This window comes from Cyphomyrmex costatus, unplaced genomic scaffold, assembly GCF_001594065.2.
Source record: "Cyphomyrmex costatus isolate MS0001 unplaced genomic scaffold, Ccosl1.0 scaffold55, whole genome shotgun sequence".
In the NCBI taxonomy this organism is placed as follows: domain Eukaryota; kingdom Metazoa; phylum Arthropoda; class Insecta; order Hymenoptera; family Formicidae; genus Cyphomyrmex; species Cyphomyrmex costatus.
The window spans coordinates 1296588-1314975 of record NW_017279708.1 but is presented as its reverse complement, the minus strand read 5'-3'; the positions used below and the strand labels follow the sequence as shown (position 1 = coordinate 1314975).

General features: G+C 37.9%; 1 protein-coding gene across 1 annotated transcript; it reads right to left on the bottom strand.

Moving 5' to 3' along the window:
• Nucleotides 1-239: 239 nt before the first annotated feature.
• On the bottom strand, nucleotides 240-17187 carry ena (ENAH actin regulator enabled). The gene is made up of 8 exons (XM_018546404.1): nucleotides 17122-17187; nucleotides 5335-5656; nucleotides 4787-4974; nucleotides 2906-2967; nucleotides 1551-2653; nucleotides 1220-1405; nucleotides 619-871; nucleotides 240-517 (listed from the first exon to the last, which is right to left on the bottom strand). Exons 1-8 carry the CDS (start codon nucleotides 17124-17126, stop codon nucleotides 489-491), a joined length of 2148 nt encoding a protein of 715 aa, XP_018401906.1. The 5' UTR covers nucleotides 17127-17187; the 3' UTR covers nucleotides 240-488.
• Between the last annotated feature and the right edge of the window lie 1201 nt (nucleotides 17188-18388).

The following is an 18388-nucleotide window of genomic DNA, read 5'->3' as shown; positions in this document are numbered from 1 at the left end:
AATTACAAAGCGATATAATATTTCAGAGTGCGTGTATTTATTATATTATATACTCTCATTGAAATATTTTTCTCGCTCAGAGAATCTGTAAGAGTTTCTTCTAATTCTTTATATGCGTGAAGAAAATCAATTTTCCCGTATAATTGAATTAATAATTATTTTATTTTAAATGAAACTCAATTAATTCAATATTTTTCGTTACGATTGTTATATAGCAAATAACAAAAATATTACGGCCACTTAAGACGCTACGATTAATTTACTTATATATAAATGTTCGATATACATGAATGTATAAACGCATTACATTCTCGTAAATATATTGTAAAAACCTGTACGTAGTTCTCAATGATATCGCTTTGATATCGAGCAATCTAGTCACATAACTCTCTCTTGAAATTTTTTGTTTTGCTTCAAATTTTTTCTGTTTCTTTTCGGTTTTGAGAGCTCGGTTTTGTATCTTCTATCTCTTCTTTATTATATCTTCTTTATCTCTTATTCAGTTCTGTTCTTACGGCTGAAAATATAAAATGTTTCATATAAAGCAAAAACTTTTACATTTATATAATATCTTATAGATCGCGAAAGATTTTGCATAGCTGTAATAATATTCCGTACCATCGATTATTTCTTGTTTCATTTTCTGAAATTCTTTCCGCACTTCTTTAATTATCTCCACCTTAAAGGCCTCCATTTCTTGCGCTGTGAGCGAAGTTCCGTCGTTAACACCGTTTACTTTAAGAAGAGTATCCTCAGAAGCTGAACCGAACCTCTTGCGAACCGATTTCGGTGACTCGGCGCCATTAGGAAACTTATTATTAGACGCATTGTTTTTATCCCAAGATTTCTTGTCCGGTGAACTTTCTGGTTCCTGTAAAAAGAATCGTTTAGCGCTTTTTCTTCTCTCTCTCTCTCTCTCTCTCTCTCTCTCTCTCTCTCTCTCTCTCTCTCTCTCTCTCATTCTTTTATTTTTTCTCTTGTGATTATAATTTATAATTATATTTATAATTGCATTATATTATATTATATGTAATCCTTTTGCAAAAAAAAATTTTCTTATCGAAATTATTTCAACATTTGTATGATTAAAGTTTTTATCGATTGAGAAGTTGCCATTCTAAAGCGCGTTATAAATTAATCTATTTCTCGCCGATTTTTCGACGTCAATGTTATTTGTCAATTTCTGAATGTCCAAGTTATTGTTACAACAAATGTTTACCGGTGGTTGCTCGGGTTGTTTCTTTTCGGCGGCAGCCCTTCGCCGTGCTAGAGTCTTAGCCATCTCATCCATCATGGAGGCCATTCCGCCGCCTCCACCTCTCCCTAAGGTGCCATAATTGCCGCCTCCTCCACTGCTACTACTACTAGTACTCGAGCCGCTGTTCTCCACTGGTTGTGACTGTTGCTATTGATAAAAAAGTTTATCCTACTTGTATATTTCATACGTACAAACATGTTAATTTAATATATCATGTATACATATGTATCGTTTCTGCAAACAAATGGCAATTCTATCGAAATAAAGATTACAATTAAAAAAAGAAAATTACCTGTTTCTTTTTAAGACGTGCTTGAAGAGCAGCTGCTAATGAGTTGGTGTCAGGTGGAGGATCATTCGAGGAACTAATAGACGAACCAGCAGCAGCGGTGGAACTGTTAGCATTAGGTACAGGTGGCGGTGGCGGTGGAGGCGGTGCAGCGGGACCAGCCAGTGATACCATCGGAGGCGGTGGAGGACCACTATTAGTAACAGGAGCATAAGCGTTGACTGTGTGATGTCCACTGTTAGTGTACTGATTCACCGAATTTGACGGTGTCCCATACGGGTTCGTCGTACCCGCTGTGGCAGCTACTTGTACCTGCCCGGTACCGCCATATTGTGATTGTGCCTGAGATACGTACTGGGATTGACCAGGCTGCGCGACCGCGTACTGATTCACCGGACCAGGTGGCGGACCGACGGCGTACTGATTTATCGAGCTATTACTTCCATACTGATTACCGCTGCTACCGTATTGCGCAGCCTGATTGCCAACTGATTGATTATATTGGCCTGTATTAACCTGTCCACCAGTAGTGTAATTACTCGCCTGACTATTAGTACCGTAAAAGTTATTTTGACTGCCAGATGGTGGAAATTGGTTCGGACTCTGGCCCACGACAGAGACCGCACCGCTTCCAGTGCCGCTGTTACTACTAGGAACCACTGTTCCACTCGCGTACTGATTGCTTACAGGCGCAACACCATATTGATTTGCCTGATTAGTAACGTAAATAGACTGACATTGAGACTGTTGATTTGATTGGGATGATGGCGATTGTGCATACTGATTCATCATCATCGGTGGCGCCGGTGTCGCGGACGAACTAAAATTCATCATTGTCGGTGGACAAGGCGGGGCAGGAGGTGCAATCGGAGGTTGGGGCGGTGGTACTGGGGGACCGACTCCCGGTCCAGCCGACATTTGTGGAGCTGCTGGAATCGTACCGCCACCACTTTGCAGGGTTGGTAGTTGTTGTGGAGGCGGTTGTGGTGCCGGCGGTGCCGATGAAGTTCGATGATGACCGGATTGTTGTTGTTGTTGTTGTTGCTGTTGTTGTTGCTGTGTAGCAGGCGGGCAGCTCGGTGATATAGGATTAGGACTTCCAGTTGCTGTAAAAAAATATCATTTTTTAATCATATACATATATAAGTATAGATACACACGCACACAAGTGGCTATAATATATGTATTATATGTATACTACAATTTGGACAATTTCTTTAGAATTGTACTCTTGTAATTTAAATGCAATTTTTGTCATATGTACATGTGCGCTCTTGTTATAAAATTAAATTTAGAGATAATATTCTTATTATGCATAATGTATAATATTTATTATGCTAAAAATATAAATATAATACCTTGACTTTGCTGAGACATTCTACGTTCCTGAATTATTGCCACGTCTTCCCTAGTCATAGTTCTGCGCAGATTAAATTTAGAATTAGTTACAAAATGATTTTTCACAATGCATTGTTAATATAAAGCGTAGAGTAGAGCTAGTCAACTAATATAATAGATATATGTATAATTTCTTCTATACATAGATCGTTACTAAAAATTCATCTTGACTGATTTCATATTTCTCAAAACTGGCATAAAGAGAAAAAAAATATATATATGTATATATATATATATATATAAACGCAACAAATAAATTTAAATGTGTCGCATACTAACATGCTAAACAATATTGTGCTACAAAGATTATTTTCAAAATTTCGCTATAAATATATTTCAACAATAGGAAAATGCTCTTACCCAACATCACAGTGTATTGTTAAGACGTTTAAACATTGATATTTATACAAACCACATAAACAACTAAAGATGTTAATCTTCTTTATATTTTCATCATACAATGCAAGATACTTTCCATATAGAGCAAGCTAATGTAGATATACACATACATGTATAACATGTTATATTATTCCTGACAAATTATATAATATATTAACCTACTTTATAACCGCGTTTTGATAAATTAAATTTATCGAATATAGGTATCTTGAATTATGTAAAAAGTGTCAACAAAAAATTACAGAAAAAATATAAAACTTCGTCGTGCAATGTACCTATTCGAGTTATTTTGAAAGGCGCAGAATGCAGGGAGAATGCGAATTCTCCCGCTTGGTTTCTGCAATTTTATTTTCGACATCTTGTAAATATCTTTCCATCGTACAATATCTTTCCGATTCTCATTTTCATAGTAACTGAAGTTTCGTAGACGGTAAGTATTCACTACACGGAAGAGAGAAGAAAAAAAAAATAGAAGTCAATTGACTGAAACATTTGAAACCGCTAAATTGCAACATCCTTCGAGAACTACAGTACAGGGGAAGGTGAAAGATGCAAGGAGGAAAGAAGTAGAACGATTATTCTAACGTGGTTAATGCCCTAAATCTTTACTACAAAGAATAAGGAGATCCTAGATAGCCTTTAACCCATATTAACCTATATGTAATCTTATATGGTACAACAATATCAAATCAATAATTTCTCGGCATATTTTAATAGAAAAAATTTTCCCTTTTCCGCGTTATTCAATAACGTATGATATTGCGTAAAAAATATTCTAATGGTAATTAATTAAGAAATTCAGATTATTACGGGTTAAAAGGACAGGAAGATCACCTCGTGTATCCATCGCCCGATGAGCCACGCGCACCCATTTGAATAACAGTGCCAACAGCACCACTAACGGTCACGTGGTGTTCGGGGGTTGTGGTGGCGGAGCCCACGGGTAGGGCCGTCTGACCTCCTGTAGGCAGATGGCTCAGGGACAAGGAAATCCGAGCGTTACGACCTTGACTGCAACCAGTCAGGACAGATGTGTGACTCGTTTTAGGTGAACGGTAGGGAAATTGAAATGGGTCTAAGTATGTCCATAAAGTAAATTGTCACCCTATAAGTTTTTCCTACATATATGTATTCGACATACATATTATATATATCGTCCTAGCTATATAACGACCACATTGTATACACCAAAACTGCCTCATATGTGATGATGTCTTCATACTGATTTGTTGTATTTATTGTAAAGAAAATATTTTATTACAGATAAAAGAAATGAGATCGCCTGCATTTCGTTCGAAAATGTGACGTGGATTGACTAAACTTTGTGTGCACTGTGGTATATTTTGTGACAGAAAATAATTACAATAATGAGATAATAATTACATTATAAATTGTTTGAAAATGTAAAAGAAATAAAAAGAAAATATATAAAAGAGACATACCTGTATCCCATGTCTTCCTCATATTGAACAGTTGCCTGGCTCTGTTGTTGTTGTTGTTGTTGTTGCTGTTGTTGTGGTTGTTGTTGCTGTTGTTGTTGCTGCTGCTGTTGATAAGCGGTTTGCTGTTGAGTAGTCGTGTTGGTTGTTGGAGCGAGACTCCTTGATATGTTGCTACCATTACTCAGCACCTACGCAACATTGCAACAAGACATAATGTGTAATTAAAAGTGAATTAACGATAATATATCCAATTATGACAACGCCTAACAAAGTCGGTAATTGTAATTGCTGTAACTGAAATCGATGTTCTACGATAGCAAACGTTTTTTATTCCTAAGTCTCTTTTTTTTTTTATTTCTAGTTAATAACATCCAAGTTGAATGTTTGTCGAAAGGTTTGGTCGCTTCGGATCTTAAATCAGCGTAATAACTTCAGGATAGATGCTAAAACTATACAACTATAGAATAGATAATAAAATCCGGAATGTCGTAAAAGTCAGAGTTAGTTTTAATAAAACTATAAGGTAAAAGATATATATAATAAATTACATCGAGTGCCTGCAGCATCGCTCGAGCAAAGGCATCGGCGTCATCTTTACTGGAAAAATTGAGCCCGTAAACTTGCTTGTTATCTCGCCACTGGTGAAACGTGACCGTGGCCTGATTGTACTTAAGTCCCTTTAGAATCGCACAGTTGATGACAATTTCGTGGTCCTGCAGCTTCCTGCCAACTACGCGAAACGTATTGTTCACCTGGTGGTGATAGAGCTGAACCTTGGACAGACCAGACGAACTGCCACTCGGTATCCATTTCTTGTTCACGTCGTCGTACACCATCACCGACGCGCGGGCGGATGATATGCTCACTTCACTGTAAACAACAAGACATTAATTGATTTTTGCTAATATAAGTAAATTGACTTTAAGTATAAAAGAGACTCTGCATTGTTAATGCATAAATAATATAGGTATTTATAAGGCAATAGAACGATAAGATTATTGGCTGATAAGTATAATACATCCGAATTGTTTGCAAATTATATCTCATCGATTCATAAATCTATTATTTATGCACTAACTGCAAAGGCTCATACGAGCAATTTATTTATATTTGATTTATTCTTGGAGTTCTGTGAAGCCACCAAACTATTTTTACCTTTTAATCAATTAATTTTTTTGCTTCTTTCTGCAATTATTCACAATTATTCTCTCACGTTCTTTTGTCTTCTTCGTTACGTTACCTCAAGGAGAGGGAGAGAGAGAGAGAGAGAGAGAGAGAGAGAGAGAGAGAACGAGAATAGTTAAATTTATCTATAGTTAAAAAGTGCCAAGTTGTCAATGATATTTTTTCAATTAATTTAATTATTTATATAACAGAGTGGTATATTTATAGATATATTTGCATAAATTAAAGTAGTTGTTATCTAAAGAGCGCTAAGGAAATAAATCATGTACCGGAGTAAATATTGCGCCGAACTGAGTCGTGGATGGTTCATATCTCACGCCACTATCATTTTGTTTCTTTTGTACGAAAAAGTCACATAATCCGAGTAGCAAAGTGGACAATGACAAATCGAAATATAGATTATCCGATTTCTTAATCATTAACGATTTCATTACATTTCTGATAGCCTCTTGCATAATCATTCCACCGAACAACACACAACTGCGGCGAAATACATCAAATCGGACAATTTATTGTACAAGCGTATAAAAGGAATATTTAAAGTGCTTTCCCGTTTACATTGCGACATTACTCCCTTGTATTTGTCTTGTACATTAAATGAGGAAGAAGGAAACATTTGTGTCGACTTGTGTCACCAACACACGGAAAGCACCCAACATTGTCCCGCAGATATGAAAACTGATGAAAACTTTGGAATCGTTAGTGAAGAAACAAACGAGAAACAACTTTGTGGATATTGCGTGAGAGGAAGAAGGAAAAATTGAAACGAAGGAGAATATTGACGCGCGCATTGTGTATGTATGTGTAGGTACCACGCACGAACGATTATCCTGTTGCCAAGAAGACCGTTGCTGCAGGCGATAACTCGAACGCTGCTGCGACGCGGGATCTTCTTGCACCATTACAGAAGGGCGCATCCTGGTGAACGCGTCTTGATTCCGTGTCTGATTCTCGGATGAGTAAGTCTCGTAGGACCATCTCGTCCTGCCAGTCTTGGAGAAGGAATTTTCGCCGCGGGAGTCCCCCCACATGATCGCAAAGAGATTCTTTTCGTTAAGTGATCATTTTTATATAGCATCGAAATCGTCAGAATCAGAAGCCGCGTAAAATAATGACAAGATAATGCAGGCAACCACCGCGTGCGCGGATTGGAAACGGAATAAACGCACAGTTTACGCGCGATGTAATTAAATGTCTCTGCGACATTCAATCCTAATTCGCGATCTGCGGCGCGGAAGACTCGCTTGCGTGCTGCATGGCTGTCGCTTTCACTGGACTGAGAGGCAGGGTGTCTACTCACTCCGTTGGCAAAACGGGAACAGGACGAAGTAGGATGTGGCGAGATACCGCGCCACTTCCTCAACTATCCTGCTACTGCTGTAGGTATACACGACCAAGCAAAGTATAGATAACACGCGACAACGTGTTCGTTGCGATTCGCGCGTTTCGAGGCCGTTGGACAACGCATACGAATAGATAACGCGCGAAAAGGATAAGAAACATTTTCTCAATATTTTTATTGTAATTGCGAATCATGCGGATCGATCGATCGGATTGTCAAATGAAAAAGCACGTCTCATGTGTGGAAGAAAACATATACTATTTCTAAAAACATTTTCTTTTTACCCCCTCATGCAATTATTATAATAGGTATATCTAATAAACTTCCTCTGTTAATCACTTGGAATCACACACATACGTATAAAAATCCATTTCTCTCAATGAATATTGAGAAGCATTTGGCGATTTTGTCAATATCGCGGCTGTATGTGGGTCAGAGACCGCGGCCGGCCGGCCTTGTACATACACGACAATTACCGGTCAATAACTATAAAGCACGCTGTCCGAGTTACACATAATCACGCTGCCTGTGCTACGCGTGATTACAGCGAATAGGCGAAAATACAAATCGGTAAAATCAAATATTATTAAGTATAGGACATTACTATACTTATAACGTTATTCGCGAATTTCAGTGAAAAGATTTGAAGGAGCAACTGTCTTTATGGAGTAAGTTTCATTTTTGTAGAGAGATAATCCTTTTGACAAATATTATCGACAATTTGAAAAAAGAAAATACGTTCGCGCTTTGTGATTTTATTTATTATTTAATTCTTTATGTATTTTCTCAGAGCTTTTCGAGAAACAACCCAAAGTGATGGTCTACAAACGCGATGGTATACCTATAGGTACACTTTCTTATGCCTTTCTTCCGGAATCGCGGATTCGTCACGTTCCCGATCGTGCGCAGATTTATCATCCTCTACTCTACGCGGATGTCGAAACTTTTAGAGCATAAAGCGTGAACGGCATTGTATATCAGTAGTCGGAAGTAACGTCGAGAAAGATTCTTTCTCTCTGTCTGGCCGATAGTAACCATCAGACTGAGAGCACCATATAGTATATATTACGTAAAAGTGGAACAAATACCTTAGCTGCTTTTCGCATATTGTAAAACAATAACCATAAATCTCAATCGCGTGTAGCCTATATACACTTTATATACAGTCTACATAACAAACAAAACTTATTGTACACATACACGAAATTGCGCTTTAATTTCAGTATAATGCTCAGGGGAGCGTTAACCTTTCACTAAACGCCGAATGAAATAATCGTTCCGGTATATAATTGTATCTCATATTGTTGACCATCCCCGGAAAATATCGCGATTGGATTCTCTCAGCGAACGACCAAATCGCAAAGAACAAAATGCTTCGTGAGTATTTGTAAATAATTTCACTTGTCATGTTCAAAAGATAAGAGATTTTTTTCTACGCAGATTTTTTTCAGAATTATCGAAACTTTCAGCCTAATAGAAAGGAATTCAGATTTGATAAATTTCAGCATAAGAAAAGCATATCTTATTTTTATTCACAAATAATAATATTTATCTTATATAATAAATTACAATTTAAATACTAAACTGACTGAGAGGAATGCCAATTTGAATGGCAATTCTGCGTCGTCGAGATTTTTATTATCTCCTTGCATTGTATCCTGGTATAAGGAGGAACAAAAAAGTATACTCTGCGCGCGTGAGAGGAAGCAGTGGTGATTGAAATGACGGTGCACATACACATACGACATTGGATATCGAATTTATTTTCTACATCGTAAAAGCGAGCACGCATTATGTTTCGCTTTCATATACAGCATGGTTAGTTCATACGAGTCTCACCGACAATGACGAATCCAATCGTGATGGCTCTATTAATTCTCAGCTCGGCGGCGGATTTCCGCGACCGATTCCTATCTATCTCTTATCGAAAGAAAACGTTTAAACGGAACTCGTCGAGCACTGACGTGTTTTCAGCAACACTTGGTTTATCAGACCGATCCGACACGTCAGATTCGATAACGGGAAAATTGATGATACTACGCAGGCTTTCCAGTGTCTCTACAAATTATTTTACGCCTTTAAACTCTGGTAAAAAAAAAGTTGATAGAGGACGATAGAGAATTTCTATCAATTTGTATCGTTTTTTTCCCATAAATTTTTATATTGTTTTCTTTCGTGTCGACGATTCTATATCCTCGCGAGCATCACGATACATGAATCCGCGATATAAAATTCTATCCCATTTTAATGAGTTCTATAAAATTTGTACAATATTTCTCTCTCTCTCTCTCTCTCTCTCTCTCTCTCTCTCTCTCTAAGATCTAATTCAAATTAGTGAATTCGCGAACCAAATTTCATATTCAGAACGATAGGATTTTTTTCTATTGTTCTCTGTAAACTTCTTTTACCAGGGTAATTCTAATATCTACTAAAATATATATCGTAGAATATCGTAAATAATCATTTAATCATAAAATATTTTATTGTGAAATAATTTATCCTTTAAAATTTAATCCCTGGCAAATATTTCTGAGATGTCTGGCATTCTGCATTGTAAGACACATTTATTATATACCTATATTATACGGTGAGAGTTTTTTATGTAACCGCGTTCTGTTAATGAATCATTTTTCACCTTTTCACTACCGTCTTTTATTATACAAGATTTTCGCAAAAAATGTAAAAGTGAAAACGAAATAAAGTTTGTACAAAATTGTTTTTGTTATTCGAAGAGGGGATTTTTTTCTTTTTTAGACGTCATAACAAAATTTACACAAAAATAGAAAAATTTTTATCGTTTACAATAGTTCAATATTGATACCCATGCATTGGCATAAAGTCGGTTATAATTTCATTTTTTTAAATAAAGCGGTATTTTTAATGCCCAAAGAAGCGTATGGCTTCACCTTAATGAAACGAATACGATCACGGAAAGTAACATATGGTAAGTAGGAAGGTATAAACCATGCGTCAACATTAACTGGATAGGTAAGTCAAGCCTCGACACTCGAGTTAGTAGTCTTCTCCTCCTCTCGTACATCAACGAGCCCTTGACTTCAGGACCGTAACGTCTGGGTCGTCGTCTCGTATAATCCGAAATGCAATTTCTTTCAATTTCAACAATGAAACGAATAATACACAGGATTTTGTCCAACAGATATTAATCTTACAGAATTCTTCATGATTCGACGTCACGATGACACAAACGATGTAGGAGTCAGAGGTGCGATGCTGGTCAATAACTTTGTTGAATAAGTAACGATAATTTTATCGAATTTCCCGAGAATTTCGGACTAGGAGAATGAAACTGCATCCGCCAAAGGAGAGCCATGTAAATTGTATATGAGTTACTTGCGCGTTTGCATAATGATATCGTACGCCTGAAGAACGTGCGTACAGAAGCACAAGTCTCTCCTCTGTCTACGTAAGTAAGAGTGCGTAAGAAAGTGACTATGGAAAAATCTTTCCCAGTCGGCGCAAAGTGTATAACACGATGGACGCGACAATGGAAATTTAACAAAGGAACGTGCAACCTTCGGGGTGTATATATATATATATATATGTACATACGCATGTATTTACACGTTAGGGTGCTATGTACCAAGTCATCATGTATCCTTACGCAATCAAAAAACCCATGTAGCAGTGAACAAAACTTAAAATTATTTTTCATGTTTTAATTTTGTCCTCATTAATTAATTGTGTGCATTGAAATTGATTATTCTTCTTTATAGCTTTCAAGTGATATCAATACATTATATCGATCAAAACCAGCTCCCTTCAAATCCAAGCTGGTTATTATAAGCTTGGAGGGTAAAAGTGGGTTACTCGAGCAATCTGCATCATATCGTAGCATTAAAATTAATTAAGCTCGGTTATTGAAGGTGAAATTGAAAGCCATTACGCGGCTTTACCCATGGTTTAGCAAATGACAGTGGGATAGTATACGACGGTTTGTTCTCTCCTCACTCCTCAGTAAGAGAGATAGTTTGCGGTCGTATACATATACCTACATACATATGTATCGCGCATGAACACACATCGAAAACGTACCGGATCACACTTGCTAATGCACAAAACGTAACATTTCCGGCAGGTATATAGGGTGTTTTATTATCGCCAACCGATCATATCTGCGGTGATAATGACTCACAACCATCTGCTGGGATCGAGCTCGTCTTAATTTTAATAAAAATTTAATTAAAAGTCATCGCGGTCATTTTATTTGATTAAAGATTAAACGCGTTAGCTTGACTATACATCAAATATCTATCATGCAACTATGCAGTTTACGCAGAACTACAAAACGAAAAGCTGACGTATTGATGAATAAAATAATATCGCGGTTACGCATATCAAAAACTTATGACGCTTATAATGTCGCTGTTATTTGAATTTAAGTATTATAAATAATTTCGCGAAAAAAAAAAAGACGTTTTATTCGTACAAGAAATATTGCTTTTGTACAATTCGGAAATTGACCCAATTGCAGATTTTGCAATTGGTTGTAAAGAGAACCTTCGAACACACGGGTATGTTAAGTTAGCACTCCAACTATAGTACTCAGTGAAGTTCTGATTAGAGTTCCCACTTCCTTTTGAAGAGTTCCCTATAGTTAATAACAAGAGTTCCGCTCAATAAACATTTTTTTTACATTTTTTAAAAATGGGGTGCTAACTTTTTATCGAATTTCGAGGTGGAATAGTTCTGAGCGGCTTAATAGCTTCAATTTGCGATTGCCTAGAGTTCCTGATATGTAAAAAAAATTTTCGAAGAATAAAAAAGGAATAAAAAATTTTTGAAAAATTAATTTTTAGATACAATAGTTCTGATGATAATTTCTGCTTCTTTTTGACGACACGAAAAGTTCTCTATGATTTTTAATGACATATGCGCTTAATAATCATTTCTTAAAAATGGGGTGCTAACTTTTTAACGAAATTCAAGGTCGCATAGTTCTGATCAGCTTAACAGAACTATTTTGTGAATACCTAGAGTTCTTGATACACAAAAAACATTTTTTAAATATAATAAAGTTTAAAAAAAATAGTGGAAATCTTTGAAAATTTTTTCGAGAGTACCGAGTAGTTCTGAGTAGAGTTTCTTATAGTACTCGACGAGTTCTATCGAAAACTGTAAGGTGAAAAAGCGATTGGACCAACGGTTTGCAAGATACGTGTACAGCGACATTTGTCGGAAGATCAACAATTTTTAGAGTGAGTGTATCTCGGAAACCGTTGGTCCAATCGCTTTGAGCCCTGATACTTTTCGACAGAACTCGCCGAGAACTGTCCAGAACTCCGAACCGAACTACTGTCGACCGTTCTGTCGAAAAGTATCAGGGTTCAAAGCGATTGGACCAACGGTTTCTGAGATATACCTACTTATTTAAACATTGTATGATCTTACAAATGTAACAAATGTCGCTGTATCTTGCAAACCGTTGGTCCAATCGCTTTTTCACCTTACAGTTTTCGATAGAACTCGTCGAGTACTATAAGAAACGCAACTCAGAACTACTCGGTACTCTCAAAAAAATTTTTAAAGATTTCTACTATTTTTTTAAAACTTTATTATTCTTCAAAAATGTTTTTTATGTATCAAGAACTCTAGGTATTCACAAAATACTTCTGTTAAGCTGATCAGAACTATGCGATCTTGAATTTCGTTAAAAAGTTAGCATCCCATTTTTTAAAAATTATTAAAAAATGATTATTAAGCGCATATGTCATTAAAAATCATAGAGAACTCTTCGTGTCGTCAAAAAGAAACAGAAATTATCTCATCAGAACTATTGTATCTAAAAATTAATTTTTTAAAAATTTTTTATTTTTTTTTTAATATTCGAAAATTTTTTTTACATATCAGGAACTCTAGGCAATCGCAAATTGAAGCTATTAAGCCGCTCAGAACTATTCCACCTCGAAATTCGATAAAAAGTTAGCACCCCATTTTTACAAAATGTAAAAAGAATGTTTATTGAGCGGAACTCTTGTTATTAACTATAGGGAACTCTTCAAAAGGAAGTGGGAACTCTAATCAGAACTCCTGAGTACTATAGTTGGGGTGCTAACTTAACATACCCCGAACACACCTCCAAATACGTCGCGAGCGACGAAGATAACAAATAGGGATATCGTAGTAGTATAGGATCACAATTATAACTCGTTACTTGAGCAAAAGTTCGCATCATGGATCCTCCTGGTATAATGGTTATTAAATCTGCTCGACAACGGAAAAATTGCCTGGAATTATTATATAAAAGGTGTCTATACATATATTGTACATGCATGCATATATGTATATACATCATATATCGATCATAGGAAAATCGAAACGCGAAGATGTGGTCTTGAGAAGGAGACTCGGTTACACCTCCTTCTTTAACAAAGGCGTCTCCGCGAAAGCAAGACTGCAGAATGACGTGGAATTGAGCGGAAGTCACTCGTGCGCGGCCTTCGTCGCGCTGACTTTTTGTCTCACACGCTCGATACTCGGTGACTAAAGAGTAAACCCCGAGATTAATAATCTTGACGAGTTAACGAAACGCCTAAAAGTGTAATACATATATGCGTTTACTTTGAAAACATGTCATTGAAGATGCGACAATTGGAGTAGGATATGTGCTCGCGTTTCTACTATACAATTAACTTTAATCTCAGTTCTCTTTCTCTCTCTCAACCCATTCTTCATCGTTTTCTAATTCAAAAAATTAAAAACGAGCAAGTTGAATCGAGATTGAAATTAATCTCTACGTTGTTATGGTACAAACATTAATCTTTTATACTAAAAATTGAAATATGAAAGAGAAATTTCAATGTTACTAGAATTACTCGTATTATTCCATATATAATAATTTGAAGCAATTGAAAAATTTGATAAAACAAACTACTTTTTTAGAAAAAAAAAAAATCAAAATTTTCGTTTTTTTTTTTTTTTTAAATGAAAGAAATTTGAGACATTCCATGCTTTGTAAGAAAAGCAGAATTATCGGGTGGATAAAGTGATGGTGTGTTTTCGCGGAAAAGCGCGTTCGATGTTTGTATATACCTATAACCTTTCCTGTCACGTATACGAAGGAGCAGGTTGCACAAATTAGAATTCGTAAAATTACAATATTTCATGCATGCAAATTTTTACAGATATTGTTGTTAAAATTGTTTCACGAGTATTTTATCGATCAAAGCGATATTTTAAATCTACCGCCAATCACTTGGGCCTAAAGTAAATGATAAAAAAACCTTGTCTTCAAATATAGAGATATGTGTATTAGCTTTCACTTTGAAAAATAGTGATAAGAAGAAAGGACATTTAAGAGTCAGTAAAACCTTATTTAAAATTATAAACGTCAAGACATAAAATGTAATAATAAAAATAAATTACAAAGATAAAAAAAAATTGATAAATATAAATCGTGAAATGAAATATAAACTATTACATGTTTCGGCCACTCGGTTCGGCGATCCTCAGATAAAAAAGATGATAATTAGTAGTATACAATATAACGAAAATCATGCTCAATCAACCGAAGATCGCCTCACATTATGCATGACCCTTGCAAACATTTACATGTGTCGTAAAGTGATTGTTACATTTGCGATGGTTTGTCACATTGAGGACGATGGCTTCTCTTTTGAGTGATACGATTACCAAAAGACATAACTAACAAACGGTCTGTTTGCAAGGAACTCTTGTTTCATGCATAATGTGAGGCGATCTTCGGTTGACTGAGCATGATTTTCGTTCTATTGTCATCTTTTCTATCTGGGGATGGCCGAACCAAGTGGCCGAAACATGTAATAGTTTATTTCACAATTTATTAATGAGGATTTATAATAAGGTTTAACTGACTCTTAAATGTCCTTATCACTATTTTTGAAAGAGAAGAGTCCTTTACTATTTTTGCTTTCACTTTTATACGCAATTATACAATATTATAATAATATAGATGCTGTATATTAGATAAATTTTAATTTCAATTCTTTCCGCGTTATTCTTCAAAACGAGATGCAAGAATTGCTTGCCGAGTTCGCAGTTATGGTATGTAATGCTGACTGAGCGGTGTAATTAATGAATTCACGCTAGTCATGGCACAACAAGCAAGGTTGAAAAATCAGCGCTATGCTATAATTCGTTCGTTATTAAATAATATCGATCATTTGTTATAATCGAAGTATTGAATGACGCGATCCAATTTATCCAAGTGTTACATATATGTGTAAATATTTCTTTCAAATCGACTGTTTGAAACACACAAATATTGGCGCAAATGCGTGTATTTAATCTAGCCACAACACGTGTACAAAACTAATTAAGGAGACAATTTCGGTTACTTCCGTATTAATTTTAATATAAGCGATTTTCATTCGCGCGTGGACGAGAGTTAAAAGTAATAAATTAGTTAATAAATATTATTCGAAACGCGCACTTGTATAATGTATTAAAAATGTTTAATTGCTTTAGATTTTTCCACGAAAATCCAAATCGCTTCAATCATACGCTATGCAAGTCGATCGTTGCGATATCTTGAACCTTCGCATTTTTCAAGCGTCACGTGACTGCATCGCTTCGCGACAGCGATGCAATTTGATACACGTATACGAGTGAGTGAAATTGAAGCGAAATATTGAGATTGCAGACGTAAGAGACCTTCGAACGTATAACTTTTCAGCAAATTTTGTCTCTATACAAACAACAAGTAGAATTTAGACATTTAGAGAATCGGATTACTATGACCAAATTTTTTGACAAGCACTCGATATTATAGTTTCGAGTTTCATTTCATGCATTTGTGGCGTAACAAATCGACACATTCTGTTTTATACTCATTGTGAAGAAAGACAGAATGTGCGCAATGTAGCAAATGGAGAGGAAAACACTCGAAATTATAGACTCGTAAAGAAATGTTTTCATCTAACAACAAGATTTATCCGCGATTCTCTGCTTTCTATCTCTGACGAGATTCGAACAATTTGTAAGAAAGGAATTAACAACTTTGAAACGAACATTATATCGATTCTTCGAAACTGTTTATCAGCCAGTACTATAAAAAGTGGTGTTCGTGGAAATGAGAAGAAATTTGAGATGACTTGGGTGCACAGGATCTCTGCTGCACCTTGAAAGACGCTTGGCATCAGATGCACGTAAGAAGAACATTGTAGGAAACGCGCGTCGGGCAAGTGTACTACGTGCTGCACGCGCCCATACCAGTCCAAGGTAGAGGAAAAAAGGGAGGAACGCTGTTTCGAAAGGCAAGGCAAGGCAAGGCAGAGGCAGCAGCTAGGGCTCGCGAAACGCTCGTGAGAGAGAGAGAGAGAGAGAGAGAGAGCGAAGGGAAGCGGCTCGCCCCATCGTTGGACGCACGCTGTCAAAAATCATTACGTTTTTCCTGCCCTTCGTCATTCTCCAAGTCCAAGACTTCCCTTCCAAAGTCGACATTTAAAAAACAATCGCGAATTGAAGGAACAGCCCTTCGCGCGCGCGGACGCATCCGACGCGTGATCGATATCCTCTTTGTCCGAACATTTGCGGATCGAACAACCGTGCGCGAGCGAAGACGTAGACGTCGGAGTCTCGAAAGGATCGGCCGATATTGACCGTCGGTGCGGTGCGGCGCGTACCGTTCTTACAATTGGAGCGTCAAGGAGGTGCGACCGCGAATCCTCGCGACAACATAGGATTGAAATGTCGCGAAAAGAGACGGAGAGAAATGAAGAGAGGAGCACACGAGGCTCGAGAAAGAGGTGCTCTCGACGCTCGCGCGCTCTCTCTCTCTCTCTCTCTCTCCCGCTTGTTCATGTGTACTCACTTCATGTTTGCTTGGCCGGTGAGCGTATGCTATGCCTTCATGCAAGCCGTATTCCTGCTTCTACACAGTATATCACCGAGCCCATGAAAACACGCGAGATTCGGACAAGACTTGCGGTAATTCGACATATAAATAACGAGAATGAGTCTAACGCGCGGCACTAACACCACCGTGACACCCTGCCGCTGCACATCTGGCCGGCCATATTGCCGTCATTGCCGACTCCGAATCCGAATTCCGACTCCCTACCACCCAGCAGCCAGCCAGAGACCCATGCTCTACACACCACCCACCTACACACACACACACACCCTGGTCGCGTCGCGCGCGAGTGCCGGCACTGCCAGCACCTGCCAGGCCGGCATGAAGCAGCGAGCGAGTGCTAACCAAGTTACGCGCAGTTGTGCAATTTGCATGGAAATTCCGAGCGTCGTCAACAGAGGGCACGACATTTGTTTCCCGTCTTTTTAATTCCGTTATCTTGACGATTCAAATGTCGCTTCTCTTTCAGCCTCTTTTGCTGCGAAGAGAAAACGTGTGTAGAGTTGCGCGACGTCAGGTATACACTATATATTTCCAGTACTCTCGCAGTGAATACGAGTGAATGATGGAACGCAGCCATGCTGGCGCAGTCTGGCGCAGTCGTAAGAGATATATAGAGAGAGAGAGAGAGAGAGAACACGTTCCCGCGTTACCGACATTACGCAATTGCACCGATATCATCGAGATGCCATACGGTTCGTCGCCTCGTCACCTCGCGGTGATAGCGTCGCGTGCTCGGTCGAGGGAGCAGTATCAACTCGAGTGTATGAGTGTGGTGTGGTGTGGTGTGGTGTGGTGTGGTGTGGTGTGGTGTGGTGTCGCGAAAAGCGATGCGCGAATCAAGAGTCTTGACGCGTGTGTTTCGCCAGATAAACCAGCCACGCGCGAGTTTCAGCGAGTTTCAGCGAGTTTCGCTGTAGCGTGAAAGTAGTCTTCTGCGATTGCATCGAGTCGCGATGTCAGGCAGCGTGTAATCGCGAGACGAGTGCGACGAGTGCCGTGATACGGCGTCTTTCCTCGACTCTGACAAACGAGATAGGGAGCTAGCCCTGCTAGCAGGACGTCGGCGAGAAACGCCATTTTGTGATCGCGCTGTCGGCGACGTAAACATCGGACTTTCCAATTGTATTTGACTAATTGGACGCGCGGGGCGGGAAGGGTCCCTGCTCGCACCGGACTTGCCCGTCTGGACGCACAATCCGGCCAATTCCAGTCGCTCGCCGTG